At 54.9% G+C, this 13780-nt stretch overlaps 1 protein-coding gene across 17 annotated transcripts in view; it reads left to right on the top strand.

The window, feature by feature from the left end:
- CELF4 (CUGBP Elav-like family member 4) overlaps positions 1-13780 on the top strand; it is a 321222-nt gene that overhangs the window by 240652 nt on the left and 66790 nt on the right. For 11 of the 17 annotated variants that reach the window (XR_003724646.2, XR_003724647.2, XR_001441061.3 and 8 more), the window contains exon 3: positions 788-866. Coding sequence is in view for 11 of the 17 variants with exons in the window: in XM_015121756.3 (XP_014977242.1) it covers positions 788-866 (79 nt within the window). In the remaining 6 variants the exon portion in view is untranslated. The remainder of the gene's footprint in view (positions 1-787; positions 867-13780) is intronic. The other 6 variants (XR_003724650.2, XR_003724651.2, XM_015121752.3 and 3 more) reach the window with 1 other exon arrangement.

Here is a 13780-nt window from a genome sequence, read left to right on the forward strand (position 1 = left end):
CCTGGTGCCTCTCGGTGAGCCTTGAAGCCAGGCAGCCAAGCCCGGGATGCTTGGAGTCCAGAGACCCCTAGTGGCCTGAATGGGCCATTGACACAGATCCCCAAGAGGGAAGACAGGCTGGCAGGCTAGGGGAGTCAGGCGTTGCTCTCCTGTCGCCCTGGTACCCAGACACCATAGGGGACAAGTAGCTGTGCCCACTCTGCGCACTCCCTGAGAGAACGGCCCGAGTTGCAACCAGGAGCCACAGCCCTGAACTCTGCTTTAACCTTGGAGCTGGATGGCCCAGAGCGTTGGCCACGCCTGACCCACAGGCCACATCTACCAGCTGGTAGGTGCTGGGATGAAGCTGGATGCCCTGGCCTGGGTGGGGTCCATCTGCAGCCAGCGACAACTCATTTCCATAAAGGCAGATGTCTTGAGTGAACCAGGGCTGAGCCAAGGGTGTACTTTGGGGACACAAAGGCCTGTGCGACACAGGGACAGGCAGCATTTCTGTCAACCTGAGATTCTGCTATCAAAGGCTAGCAGGACCTGCTTGGAGTAGGAGGAGGAGGCACCGGTCTCCTGTCCAGAGACACACTCCTGAAAGAATGGGGCCACGGGGCTGTGCCGCTGAGGGCAGACGGGCACTGCTTTGGTGAAGGTGTGTGTGCTTGCGGCAGCGTGTGGGAGCGTGTGTCTGTGGATGCAGTCTGTGTACCTGCATCCACCTGTGCGCCTGAGTGCTGGGTGTCTGCCCCTCACCCACAGGCCTGCTATAACTCTGTCCCCCTGTGCTCTGTTGCAGATGAACCGGCCAATCCAGGTGAAGCCTGCGGACAGCGAGAGCCGAGGAGGTAGTAGCTGCCTGCGCCAGCCCCCTTCACGTGAGGGCCCACTTGTCTCTGCCCCTCCCCTCCCCTTCTCACTCCTCCCTCCTTTTCCCGATGCAGCAATGTGATGCAGCGACTCCCTGCCTCCTCCTCTTGCCCTTCTGGGGATCTCATGGCTGAGGGTTGGGGACAGAGCTTTGGAGCTCTGGGTGACTGGTGTGGAGAGATGAGGGAAGGAGGGCGATTGGGGTCTTCCAAACGGTGGGGTTTCTGCCTCTCTGAGTAAACAAGTGCCATGTCTCGGGGCATTCTTCTCCCCTCCGTTAAAATACCAAAAAGGGTGTGCCCACCTCGGTGTTGCCAAGGAAAACCCCACCGTGATGGGGCTTGTGCAGTCAGAAAGGAGACAGGAAGTGGTCGTAACTGTGCCGTAAGAGGATTCAGGCCACAGGAGGCAAATCTGAGTGGCCCATGGGAGTGTGGGCACTCAAGGCCAGCGCTGAGGCAGAGATCCTGGAGATAGAGGCAGTCAGACAGGTGTCTGGAAAGGGACAGAGGAGGACACAGCCTCACTCCACAGACACTTGTCCCAGAATGTGAAGCCCACCGGAGACTGGCTGTGGAGAGGCTGGGTAAAGGAATGCCACACCTTGAGGCTCACCCCTGGAAGGGCCAGGCAGATGGCCAGCCAGGGGCAGCTCCATCACCAAGTGACAGCATCCTCTTGGCATAGTGCCTGTGTGTCTGTACTGTTCCTCCCTCCTCATCCCAGTCACAGAGTAACCAGGGCCAACCCTGGGCACAACCCTGGCCCTAGGCTCCCCTAGATGAGATTCAAACATACTCTGACATTAAAAGAAAATGAAAGGCAAGGACATGGCAAAGAAAATACATCCAGCATCCAAGATCAGGCCTCTCTTACCTAGGCACTAGCTCCTCCCACAACAAACTGCCCCCATGATGCAGAGTCCATCACACCTCACCTGTGGGAGAGGAACAGACTCACCAGCACAATAGCGTAGAAGAATGTGCAGGCTCCTGCCAGGTGCCCCCTTCCAGGCCCGCCTCCTTGGGGAGGGAGGCATTGTCCTTCCTGATCACCAGCCCCCGGCACTCACACTGAGCCTCATCCCCACTGGGCCCTGCCCAGACGTTGCTCTTAACTGAGCTCTCAGGCACTTCCCCTGGGAAGGGGGCCAAACAGAGGCTCCGAGCAGGTGAAGAACCCCCAAGTAGAGACTCTGTCCTCTCCACCAGCAAGGGGCTCCAACCTGAATTCCCACAGAGAAACAGCCAGGCAGAGAGCCAAACAGCCACACAGAAGTGGGACACTCCCAGAGGACAGACAGGCGGTGGCTCCCCACCTCCAGCTTCCTCCCACAATGGGAGACACCTTGGCCGCTCTTCCGCCACAGACAGGAGAGGCCCAGAAAGGGTTCAGAAAAATTGAGAACACCCATGAGGCCTCCAAGGGGAACATAAGGAGTTGGGGCCTTTTGTTGCCCTGAGAAGGTGACATTAGGTACAGCCTCCAAAGTGGCCCCAGCCTACCTTTCCTCCCGCCGGGACTGGGGTGTCCAGTATGAGGGTCCAGGTAGTAAGATGGGACAGCCGGTCACAGCTGCCCTCCACCTCCCGGCTAGGAGCTCTTGGCTTCTGCCAACCCTGCCATGCCCTGGGCTCTGACCTGAGTGTCTGTGTTCACCACCCTCCCCTGGCCCAGGCCCAGCACTCCAGGTTTCTCCCTGCTCATTAGATCAGCCAGGAACTGAGGAATTTCTCTCCCCTTCATTTCCTCAGAAAGTTTACTGGGAAATCAAGGGCAAAAAGTCAAGTAGGCGAAAGCTACTTGCAAATTTGGAGAGCCAGTTGTCCTGGAAGGTGCTGTGGTGTGGCCGCTGGTGATCTGCTCATCCTTGGGGCCTGGGCCTGCTCAGAACACTCCTTCATCCCCTCAGTCAGGCCTCTGCCCTCCAGCCCCAGCAGGGCACTGACCCAGGCACAAGGCCTCTAGGACTCAGGCCCCTCCTAACCTTGACCTCAGATCCTACCCACTAGGGCTTGGGCTGGTGTCTTGGTGCTGCCTGAAGGGATCCCATGGCCCAGGGCACAGACACACCTCCTCACACCCACGGAGTGCTCCGGTCCTAAGGACCCTGGTAGTCAAGGTCCAGTTGGTTGAGGGGTAAAGATGCTTCAGGCATGAGGGGCCCACGTGAGCGAAGCCCACCTGGTTTGTGCTGCCTGCTCCTGTCCCTTCCTTGGCAGTGACAGGAGTGCCATCCTCCCTCAGCCTCATCCAGGGCACATGAAGCCCACAGCAGTGGGAGGCGTGTCTCCTGGAGACCGTCACCCAGGCACACAGTGACCCACCTGCAGCCCCCTGTTCACACGGCCCGGCCAGGAGGCAGTGGCACAAGGAAGCTCTCACGGATGGGCAGGAAAGCTGGGATAGTAGGTGCCAGCAGCAGTTCCGGAGAGGAGAACCCCCAGGCGGGGGCAGCCAGAGGCCTCAGGGGAGGTGGCACTTCTGGTCTTGCAGGTGGGAGATCCCACAGCTGGAGAAGGGAGAATGGCGTGAACAAGGGCCACCAACCCAGGCCTCTGAGGGCCACAAGAAGGCGCCATCTGGTGCAGGGCAGGCAGGTCAGAGTCCAGGCCATTTTCTCCAGCACTGGAGAGGGATGTCTGGAATCCCCTCTGCCCAGCAAGGCCGTGCTGGGCTCTAACTCAAACCTTTCTCTCCCTGAACTTGCCTCAGAGGCAATAGCTCTCTGACTCCAAGATGCTAACCTCATCGGCTTTCCCCCATATATCTCCTGCGGCTGACACTCGCCCCGAACCAGATTAATCAGCTCTTTTATTCTTCTTGCAGCAGAAAGTGGGGGTGGGGGGAGGTGGGGGAGAGCCAAACCTAAACATCTATCTATTAATTGCATATTCAATATTAAACAGCGAGATGGCCCTGAGTCAGCACTATCACCAAGCTGTGTGTTTTTTTTTTAAAGAAAGTTAGTTTAAAATAATTTGATAGCCATTAAATACCTCTGGGGAGAAGGAGAAGTGGGGAGAAGTGAACATTTTAAAAGATTAAAGAAATAGGCAACAGGATAGGGGAATAGAGAGAAGGAATGGGAGAGGGGTGGAGAAGGTGGTGTGATGGCAGCGGGCAGGACGAGAGGAGAGAAGGGAAGGAGGTGAGAAAAGTAGAGAGGTGAGGGGAGAAGCGGCAGCAGGAGGAGGGGGAGCGAGGCCTTGAAGACAGTGGGTGAGGGAAGACTGGGGCACAGTGGTGTCAGGGGAGCAGAAGCCGGCAGTGGCCGCAGAAGGAGGGGGAGGGTCAGCCCCAGGCCTGGCTCAGCAGTGAGCCTGGTTACGAGTCCCCAAAACCCAGAGGACACAGGACACCCGTCCCCAGCTGCCCTCCAGGTACTCTTGAATGCTCGTAAGCAGCACAGAAAGATGTCTTATCTGCTTAGGATTTGGGCAACATGTGAGGGCCTTTGGCCAGGGGGCAAGAGGAAGGCTTCTCTCCACCTCACCCAGCACAGAGCGGGCTGCAGCCCACTGCATGGCCATATCGTGGTTCCACCTTCTCATCCCCCATCTCAGGCCTCTAGACACATTCCTGGTCACATCCACCCACATGTACGAGGTGTGGGGGTGTCTAGGGACGGGCATGGGCAGAGTGTTGGCAGGTCTGTGTGCACAGGAGTGGCTTTGTAACTTTCAAGGCTCCTGTCTCTGACACGCATGGATTGCTGGCTGAGGATGACAGGCCACTGTCCTATCAGGAGCAGTTCAGGGAGCTCTTTTTCCTTTGGTGTGAGGATAGTGCCAGCCTTGCCTCTGGAGGGTTTGGAGTGGAGATACAGGTACAGAAGGAAGTGGAGCTGGCGTGTGTTTGGCTGGAGTAAGCACCAGGAAGAGTCCAGGAAGGGTACAGGATGCAGTTCTTGTTCTGGTGGAAGGTTCTTATCCGGAATGAGCTCCAGCTCAGGCACACCACCTTCTCTGGGTCTCCATCTCCTCACCTGGGGGTCTCAGGAGTAATTAACCATAAAGCTGCTATTTACGGAACACTGACTGAGTGTTAGGGATTTTATGGATATATGGTTTTGTTTTGTTTTGTTTTTGAGACAAAGTGCTTTTGTCACCCAGGCTGAAGTGCAATGTCACGATCTTGGCTCACTGCAACCTCCGCCTCCAGGGTTCAAGTGATTCTCCTGCCTCAGCCTCCGGAGTAGCTGGGATTACAGGTGTGTGCCACCACACCTAGCCAGTTTTTGTATTATTAGTAGAGATGGGGTTTTACCATGTTGGCCAGGCTGGTCTCGAACTCCTGACCTCAGGTGATCCACCCGCCTTGGCCTCCCAAAGTGCTGGGATTACAGGCATGAGCCACTGCACCCGGCCAGAAATATGTTTAATTTATACAGCAACCTCAAGGTATGGATGTTCTTGGCTCCACTTAAATATACAAACCAAGGTACAGAGAGGCTAGATAACTTGTTCCAGGGCACACAGACAGAAAGTGGCAGAGCCAAAATTCTAACTCCTACCTGTCAGCCACGAGAACCCAGGTTACCTATATTCCTCTCACTTCCAGGAGGGCTTCTCGGACTCTGGGTGGCCTAGGGGCAGTGGGTAGGCACCACAGACATTTGTCTCACCTTTAGGCCCATTCTCAAGGTGGCTGAAGTGAGAGGAGCAGGGCTCCAGGTGAGGGAGGCAGGGCTAGGCTGGACAAGGAGCTCCCAGATCTACCCATGAGACATGAAAGACCAGGGTAGGAGTGGATCAGAGAAGAGAGAACTCACTGTGGCCTGGAGTAAGCAGCAAGGGCTTCCTGGAGGAAGTGGGAATTAGGAATTAGATCAAGAGGTATAGAGCTGGGATACAGTGAGGACACAAAGTTAAAATGGGGCCTTGAACACAAGGCCGAGGGGTTGGGCTTGTCACCATTGGAAGCAGGAGCATTGATCCTGGGTAAGAGATCACAGACAGAGAGAGCAGGAATGTCCCTGGGCAGGAAGAGAAGAGAGGGCCCCTGCTACCACCACCAGGAGCAGGGGGGTTCCAATTAAGTAGGGAAGAAAGGCCAAAGAAGAGCCTCCCCAGGAGCCATCTCTCTGCCTGGGGGATCCAGTTATCCCCCAAGAGCACACTGGAACAAGTTGTATTTAAACTCAGATTTACCCCCAAAATAAGCAAACCAATTTCTTAACCAGTGATGCTGGCTGGGGACAGAGCCTGGTGGAGAGCAGGCCCCTCCCTGCCTGCCCTGAACATGGCAGCTGGCCCCCTCAGAGGTGATGATACCTCCCTAGGGCATGCGCTGCGGTGTCCTGTGCCTCCTAGGAGGCAGACACACCCAACCCCAAGACCCCAAAGCTGGCTCATGCTCAGCTTCTAAATGGAGTCTCCACAGGTGTCCGTAGGGAGCTGCTCTGCAGTCCTGACCACTTCCTCTCCTCCCAGGTCTCAGTCCAGGTGACAGAACAATCCCTCCACCAAGGTACCTCCTGCAGCCAGGCTGTGGGGCCTCGTTTCAGGAGTCAGAGACAAGGAAGCTCTGACTACCGTGGCCTCAGGAAGCCAGTTTGTTTGGGAAGCTCCTGGGCTGAACAGAGGTGTGTGCCCAGCCCGCTCAGTGGGCCCAAGAGGGTCAGCAGCCAGATAGGGGCCCTGCAGGAGGGGACGAAGTGGCTGAGACTTGGCTCAGGTATAGCAGACTGCAGATGCGTGCTATCTCCTCTGTGTCCCTGGGGAGGACGTTTCTTTCCCGCCTCCCTAGGAGTGTGTGTGGAACTGGGCGTGTCTGCAGTGCCTCCATCGGTGACCATGAGTGCATGGCACACTGGGGGGTGCTCCATGGGAAAACTGTGTGACAGCACCCCGGGCTCCTCCAGACACAGTGCAGATGAGGTCCACTTTGGCTAAACCCCAGTGTGATGGTTATGCTAGGAGGTGGGGACGGTCTTTGATGATGCTGGCTGGGGTGGGGCACAGAGTGGGGCCACCAGGTTTTATCTCATCAACACAAAATGACAGAAAAGCCAGGAAGGTGGCTGGCTGGGGAGAAGTTAGAAACCGTGAAGAGTTGGGAGGAGAGTCCTGGAAAAGAGGGGACTCGAGGACGTCCTAGGGGCTGCCACCTGTCTGCCTTCATCTCGTCCGTGTATCTGCACCTGTGTCTGCCTGTCTCTGTCTGTCCTGTGGGCTCCCTTTGTCTCTTTCCACCCAACAGCCACATGAGAACCAAGTGGAAGCTCAGTTCAGCAGGGCCTTGGGGATAACAGGCCCAACTCTTGTCTCCCAAGGCACAGGCTTAGGAGGGGGCAGGTCTAGCACTGAGGAGTCCATCCAGAGGGAACACGGCAAGAAAGAAAACCACCTTCTAGGGTCTGCCACCCCTCTCCAGGAACCCGGAACTGAAAAGCACACGACACACAGACACACACGGGTGGCCACCTGCATAGCAGAATCAGGCCCGATTGCCTAGAGAAGCTGCCACATGAAACCACCAGCCGACAACACACCTCTAACTGTGGCAAGTGAGGCCCGGGCTGGAGGTCCCACCGCTGAGGGGCTCCTGAGTCTCTCCCTGGCCAATGGGAGCCTATTTTCCTTCAGGGGCTTCTATCAGGCCCAGGGGAGATCAGCCAAGCAGGCAGCTGAGAACTGAACCCAGGACAAGCGAAGGGGGGCAGGTGAAGGCAGGCAGGGCTGAGCTGACCATGAGAATGTCCTGTTGTTCCCCCCACAAACTGCAGGGAAGGCTGGAGGAGGGAAAGGGGAGCAGCCTGGGGCACCAGCCAGGCAGGGGGTCCTGGCAGGGTGGTGGCCCTAAGCTATCTGCAGACCCCCTGGCAAGTTTCAGAGGGTGAATGGACCTCTTTTATGTTCCCTTACCCTCCCCAAGTCCTGCAGAATTGCTCATCTTCCTCCCTTAGCCTCCGTATCTAGATCTGGGAGCCCATGCCCGTGTTTCTTTCTTTCCTTTTCTTTCTTTTTTTTTTGAGACAGTCTCACTCTGTCAGCCAGGCTGGAGTGCAGTGGCGTGATCTCGGCTCACTGCAACCTCTGCTTCCCATGTTTAAGCAATCCTCCTGCCGCAGCCCCCAGAGTAGCTGAGATTACAGGCGCCCACCACCATGCCCAGCTAATTTTTATTTTTTTTTAATTTATTTATTTGTATTTTTGGTAGAGACAGGGTTTCACCATGTTGGCCAGGCTGGTCTCGAACTCTTGACCTCAAATGATCCACCTGCCTCGGATTCCCAAAGTGCTGGGATTATAGGCATGAGCCACGGCGTGGCTGGGAGCTTGTGTTTCTTCCCTCCCTGCACTCCCACATCTTGTGTCTCTGTGTCCATGTCTCTCAGCCTGTCTCTGGTGGGACCTGGACAGGGCGAGGAAGGCATGAGAGGGATGGGGTCAGGTCTGACAGCCTGGGAGGCATCCCTGAGACAGCTGCTGGCCAAGTGTCCCACGTTCCTGCAGCCTTTAGCTGCTCCCAGCACACTTTACGGGGTCTTCAGGACGTCCCCTCATGGCGCCAGCACTGGTGTGGCAGCGGAGTCCCGCTGTGCCAGCTAATGAGGTTGGACACAATGTGAGTAACTGGGCTCCCAGGCTCTCCCTGAGGCCACGTTCCCCACCATAAACCCGTGGCCGATTGCATCCTCCCAGCCCCTCCACCATCTGTAGCCCTATCGGTTCCTGCGGCTTTTAAAATCCTATTTAAATTCCTCATTACTCCTCCGAGCATTATTTTATTTCTAAACAGACACAGACAACGTGTTGTCTGCAAGGGCTTCAGGGCCTGAATGGCGCCAGCTGTGGAGTGTGGGCCCAGGCGGGGGCAGCGGGGAGCAGCAGCGGTGGGACAGGCCCTGGGGCGTGGCCGGGGAGACCCCTAGCCACAGCTGCTGACTTTCGGTACTGGGTTTCTCCCTTCCAGACTCTTCTAGCTATTCTGTCCCGCACTAGGAAGGCAGTTTAGTGAGTGTGCAGATGAACTGGACGTGCAAGCTGGCCCCGCTTTACAAAAATTCAATATACAGAAGTGTCAATTTTCCAATCTTAGGAGTCAGCGAGTGACTCACTGGACAAAAGCTTCTGGGCGCACAGACACTTCTCAGAGCTCTGCTGAGGAAGCCCTCGGCCCAAGCAGGAGGGCCTGCAGAGAAACATCCAGAGGACTGGGATCACAGCACGTTGAAAATTAATCTGAAATTGCACTGAGTCCATAAGAAACTAAGAGCCTCCTCCCAGGTCCAGCATGCCGTTACTCACTGATTTGGTGCTGGTTTGGACTCTGCCTGGGAGACCCCGGGATGAACAGAGCTAAACCCACCCCAGCATGGAGGGTGCAGTCTGGGAGAGAAGGCGTCCAGTGACTGAAGGAGGAGTCTGCCCCTCAGAGCTGGAGAACCCCCACCCTCACCTGCCCACCTGCCTCCACAATTCCTGTCCCACAGAGGCCTCTGAAAGGTGGGTCATGTGTGGGTTCCACTTGTGGCCCTGTATATGTGTTTTGGGGGCTGCATATCCTTGTTCCAGACCCTGCTCCAGACCTGGACACCCGCAGCTCATCACCATAGCCCTTTCACAGCCATGTCCTTGGCCAAGGGTCCTGGAGAGGCATCACAGGAAACCAAGGGGAGTTTGGACTGGGGGATAGCTACCTGCCCAGTTGGCCAGGACACTGCACCTCCTAGGCCTGGGGGGTGGGCAGGAGCCCTTGTGTCTACCCTACCCCCACCCTATGAGTCTGCCTCTCACCCAGTTTGCATTTTAAAACATTTTTAAGAAGTAAAACAACTCCACTACCTCTTTCAGTCTCCTCTCCAGGCCTTGGGTGCCTGCTTTGCCTGCCTGTCCTGTCCTATCCCCTACCTGAATTTCTCAAGCTATAGGTGGGCATGTTTTCCCTTGAACACTAACCAGCCCCAAGCGCATGTCCTGACAGATCTTTTGTATACTTGAATTCCAGGTTTACTGGGGGCTGATGTTTAAGAAATGACATTACAACACAAGAGGTTCGTGTGAGACATAAGACAGCATGGCCAGAGAGTCCACGGTGCTCAGACCAGCCCTGTGCAGGCGGTTTGAAAGATTAGAAAGGGCTGAAGGATTAGACGCTTCCTGGCCAGGCCCATTTGCTCACCCAGGGTATGGCTTCCTTGATGGTCAGGAAGTGCTGTCACCTATCTGACCACATTCCCTGCCATTTTTGCTTTAGCATTTCTAGCCATTAGGTTCCCTAAATCACGGTGCAGCATTCCTCTGCCTTGGGGTTTTGTTCTCAATGATCCCTGTTCCTTTTTTTTTTTTTTTTTTTTTGAGACAGAGTCTCGCTCTGTTGCCCAGTCTGGAGTACAGTAGTGCAATCTTGGCTCACTACAAGCTCTGCCTCCCGGGCTCACGCCATTTTCCTGCCTCAGCCTACCAAGTAGCTGGGACTACAGGCGCCCGCCACCACGCCCGGCTAATTTTTTGTATTTTTAGTAGAGACAGGGTTTCACTGTGTTAGCCAGGATGGTCTTGATCTCCTGACCTCGTGATCCCCCCGCTTCGGCCTCCCGAAGTGCTGGGATTACAGGCGTGAGCCACCGTGCCCGGCTGATCCCTGTTCTTTCTGACTTAATTTTTTTTTTTTTTTTTTTTTTGAGACGGAGTCTCGCTCTGTCACCCAGGCTGGAGTGCGGTGGCGCGATCTCGGCTCACTCCAAGCTCCACCTCCCGGGTTCAAGCAATTCTCCTGCCTCAGCCTTCCAAGTAGCTGAGATTACAGGCGCATGCCAACAGGCAGGCCCTTCTGACTTAAAATTTAAGAGAATCTTTGTCTCCTTTCTTTCTCAAGCCCCTTTGTAAAAATAAGTTTTAAAAAGCCAGGAAGCCTCTTCTATTTACACAACTGGACCCAAACAGCAGCTGCATGAAGAATTGGTCTTTGTGGTTGGGGAAGGAAATGGCTGGTGGGGAAGAGTCCCCAGGGAGGGCCCTGCAGAGGCGCCAGCGGAGCAGGCGCACATTATAAATACGCCTGTAACTCCTGCCATAGGTGCGAAAATATAATTAACTGCAAACCTGCTGAATTTAAATGGACTTTAGATTTTCAGCTGTGGGAGGGGGTGTTGATTGATCTGCATTTTGTTTTTGAAGTTTTTTTTAAATCCATTTGGAAAGTTAAGTTGAGACTCGCAGCTCCTCGACAAATTCCCTCTGGCCCCGGCTAATTTAGCAAAGGATTGTTTCAGGGGAAATGGGATATTAATCATAGCAAACGGGCTTCTGGATGATATTTAAAAGCTGCCTCATGCCTGTGTGCCCAGGAATAGGAATGACAGAGAGAAGGCACCACGGCCTTCTCGTGTCCCATCCCATCGCCACTACCATGTCAGTACCATCTGGTCCAGCCACTATGTGAGTGTGGAGGAGGGAGACCCCCACTTCCTTGGGAGATGGGAGAGAGGAGAGAAAGTTCCCAGGCAATCCTCCCAGGGCCAGGTGGTGTCCTCCACATAGCACAGATTGAGCCCTGATGTACTGAGTGAGCACTGAGTGAGCCCTGAATGTGATGTATCCAGCGCCCCCCTGGCCCCAGCACACTGCACTGAGAACAACCTGATTGGGTTCAGGTTGTGGGGTTCAGGAGCAACCGTGTTGCCTGATGACAACACGGGAATGGTGGGGTGTGCAGGGAGGGGTGGTTATGGGGGAGGGACAGGAAGAGGGATGAGATGGCATGGTCCAGAGAGATCAGAAGGGGTAGCACCTGCCTGGCCTTCAGAGGGGAGGAGGAGCTGAGCTTGGAAGAGCTCAAAGAGCAGAGTTTCCCGACTGGGAAAATAATCCAAACTAAGGCAGGCTTGGAAGAGCCCAAGAGGCCAGAATGGGGGGCCTATTTTGGAGGAAAGTCAAGAATGGGAGCAATGATTTCTAGAAGCTGCTTTAAATTGATACATTTAGGTAAAGGGAAGCCATCTAAAGCTTTTGGGCAGGAGAGTTATGTGATAGAAATGGAGTTTTGCAAGCAATCATCTAGGGCTGCTGAACTGGATGGAGGGAGGGAGCGAGAGCAGGCGGGGAGCAGAGACCTGGCTGGGCTTCACTGCCTGCCAAGCCCTCTGATCCCAATTCCATCCCCTTCTCGCAGTGCTGTCTTGCCCCGAGAGCTGCATCCTCCTATTGCAAAGTGGATGATGACACCCCCTCGGAGCTGCCACAGGAGAAACATAGTTGGTGAACTGTGGAATCTTCCTTGATGACAGCTGTTGAGATTGTCATTTTATTTTTATAGTCCAGTCCATGGGAAAAGAGAGGAGGTGGCAGCGGTGATGACTTCTGGAAAGGTTTGATTGACAAGTGCAAATAGAAATCATGCTACCTGGGGCCACGGCTCTATTGAGCATGTGAATTACCAGAATGGGATGGGATAAGGAAGGCTTCCTGGAGGTAGTGATTATGGGAATGACAAGTCTACTGAGAGGACAAATCTAGGCTGTGTCACAGGCAAAGGCATGAAAACAGAGACAAGCAAGGCAAATATGTAACATCCTAGATATTTCAAAATAATGAAGAATTGGTTTGGCCGAAGAGCAGGGTCCACTTTCTAGAATAGAAAGACCCGGATTTGGTACACCGTGAGTCTCATTGCTGCTGACATCCCAAGACGCGCACACCTCTGCTCACGCACATGCGCACAGTATCTGCATTGGGGGGACGCCGTCTCTTCCCATCCTCTAGCCCAAGCTTACCAGGCTCATCCTGGAGTCTTGTTTCTCTAGTTCATTCTCCCATCCAGTCTTCTTGGTCATGCCCTGCCTCCGTTAGTGGGGTCTGCTTTTTCCCTACCCAGCCCAGGACAAGGCACATGGGGATCAATTACTGCCTGTAGCAGCAGCTGCTAGGGCTCCGGAAGGAAGGTAAATAGAGCCAGTGGGGCTTCAATCCTCTTATTAAGTCACCCCAGAGCCTCCAATAAGAGTGCCTCGAGCCTTCCAGCAGCCCTGCACAATTGGGTGAGGAGCACTCGCATTTCATAGAGGGGGAAATGAGAGCTTAGAGAAGAGAGGTGACTTCCTCAACACCATATGGCTAGTAATCAGCCTTCGAGCCTCGGTCTTTCTGGGCAGGTTTCCAAGGCTTGCTGTCCTTGCTGAGATCTGTGCTGGGGTGCTGACACCTAGAGGAAGTTCTCCCAACATCAACACCAACTGTCAGATCCATAAACGGTGAGGATGGGTCCTGCCTCAGTCTTCAGGCTGGGCTCTTCAGTTTCTCATGTCCCTACCCCACATGCCCTTTGACATGGGTGGGTAGTAGGGGTCCTTAGAGAGGGTCTGAGGCTGGACCTGCCCAAGTCAAAGCCCAGTCAGGGGTCCTCAGAGAGGGTCTGAGCCTGAACCTGCCCAGGGGCAAGCCCAGCCAGCAACAGGATGAGCCTATCTGTGTTATCTGAGTGTGGAGGGTCAGCTGGGAGGAGCAGGTGAAGAAACTCCATGTATGCCCAGGTTGAGAACCAACCTGACCAGTCCTGGCCTTGTCTGTTTAGGGCCTGGCAATGAGAAAGGCTTTGCAGAAATCTAGAGGTCAGCCAGGACCCTTATCAGGGGAAAATCCATGATCCCAACATCCTAGACACCAAATCCTGGCACTGGGTGACTGGCCTCGATGTCTTAGGGGACTTGAGGCCTGCACATAAATGGCCAATTGCAAATGACTTTAAACTTCAAGGGACAGTCCTTGCTCCTGGAGAGCTGATGGGCCCTGACAGACAGGTACATGGGGGAGATGTCTTCAAGCCTCTTCTGTGCTCTGGGCCCTAGAGAAGCTTACAGTCTGGGGGCAGGGAGATCAACCGGCAGCATGCTGAGTATCCGATGAGTGGAGGAAACAGCACATCGTGCATGGCAGAGGGGTGGCCTGTGCCTGCTGGAGCAGTCAGGGAAGGCTCT

This window comes from Macaca mulatta, chromosome 18 (assembly GCF_049350105.2).
Source record: "Macaca mulatta isolate MMU2019108-1 chromosome 18, T2T-MMU8v2.0, whole genome shotgun sequence".
Classification (NCBI taxonomy): domain Eukaryota; kingdom Metazoa; phylum Chordata; class Mammalia; order Primates; family Cercopithecidae; genus Macaca; species Macaca mulatta.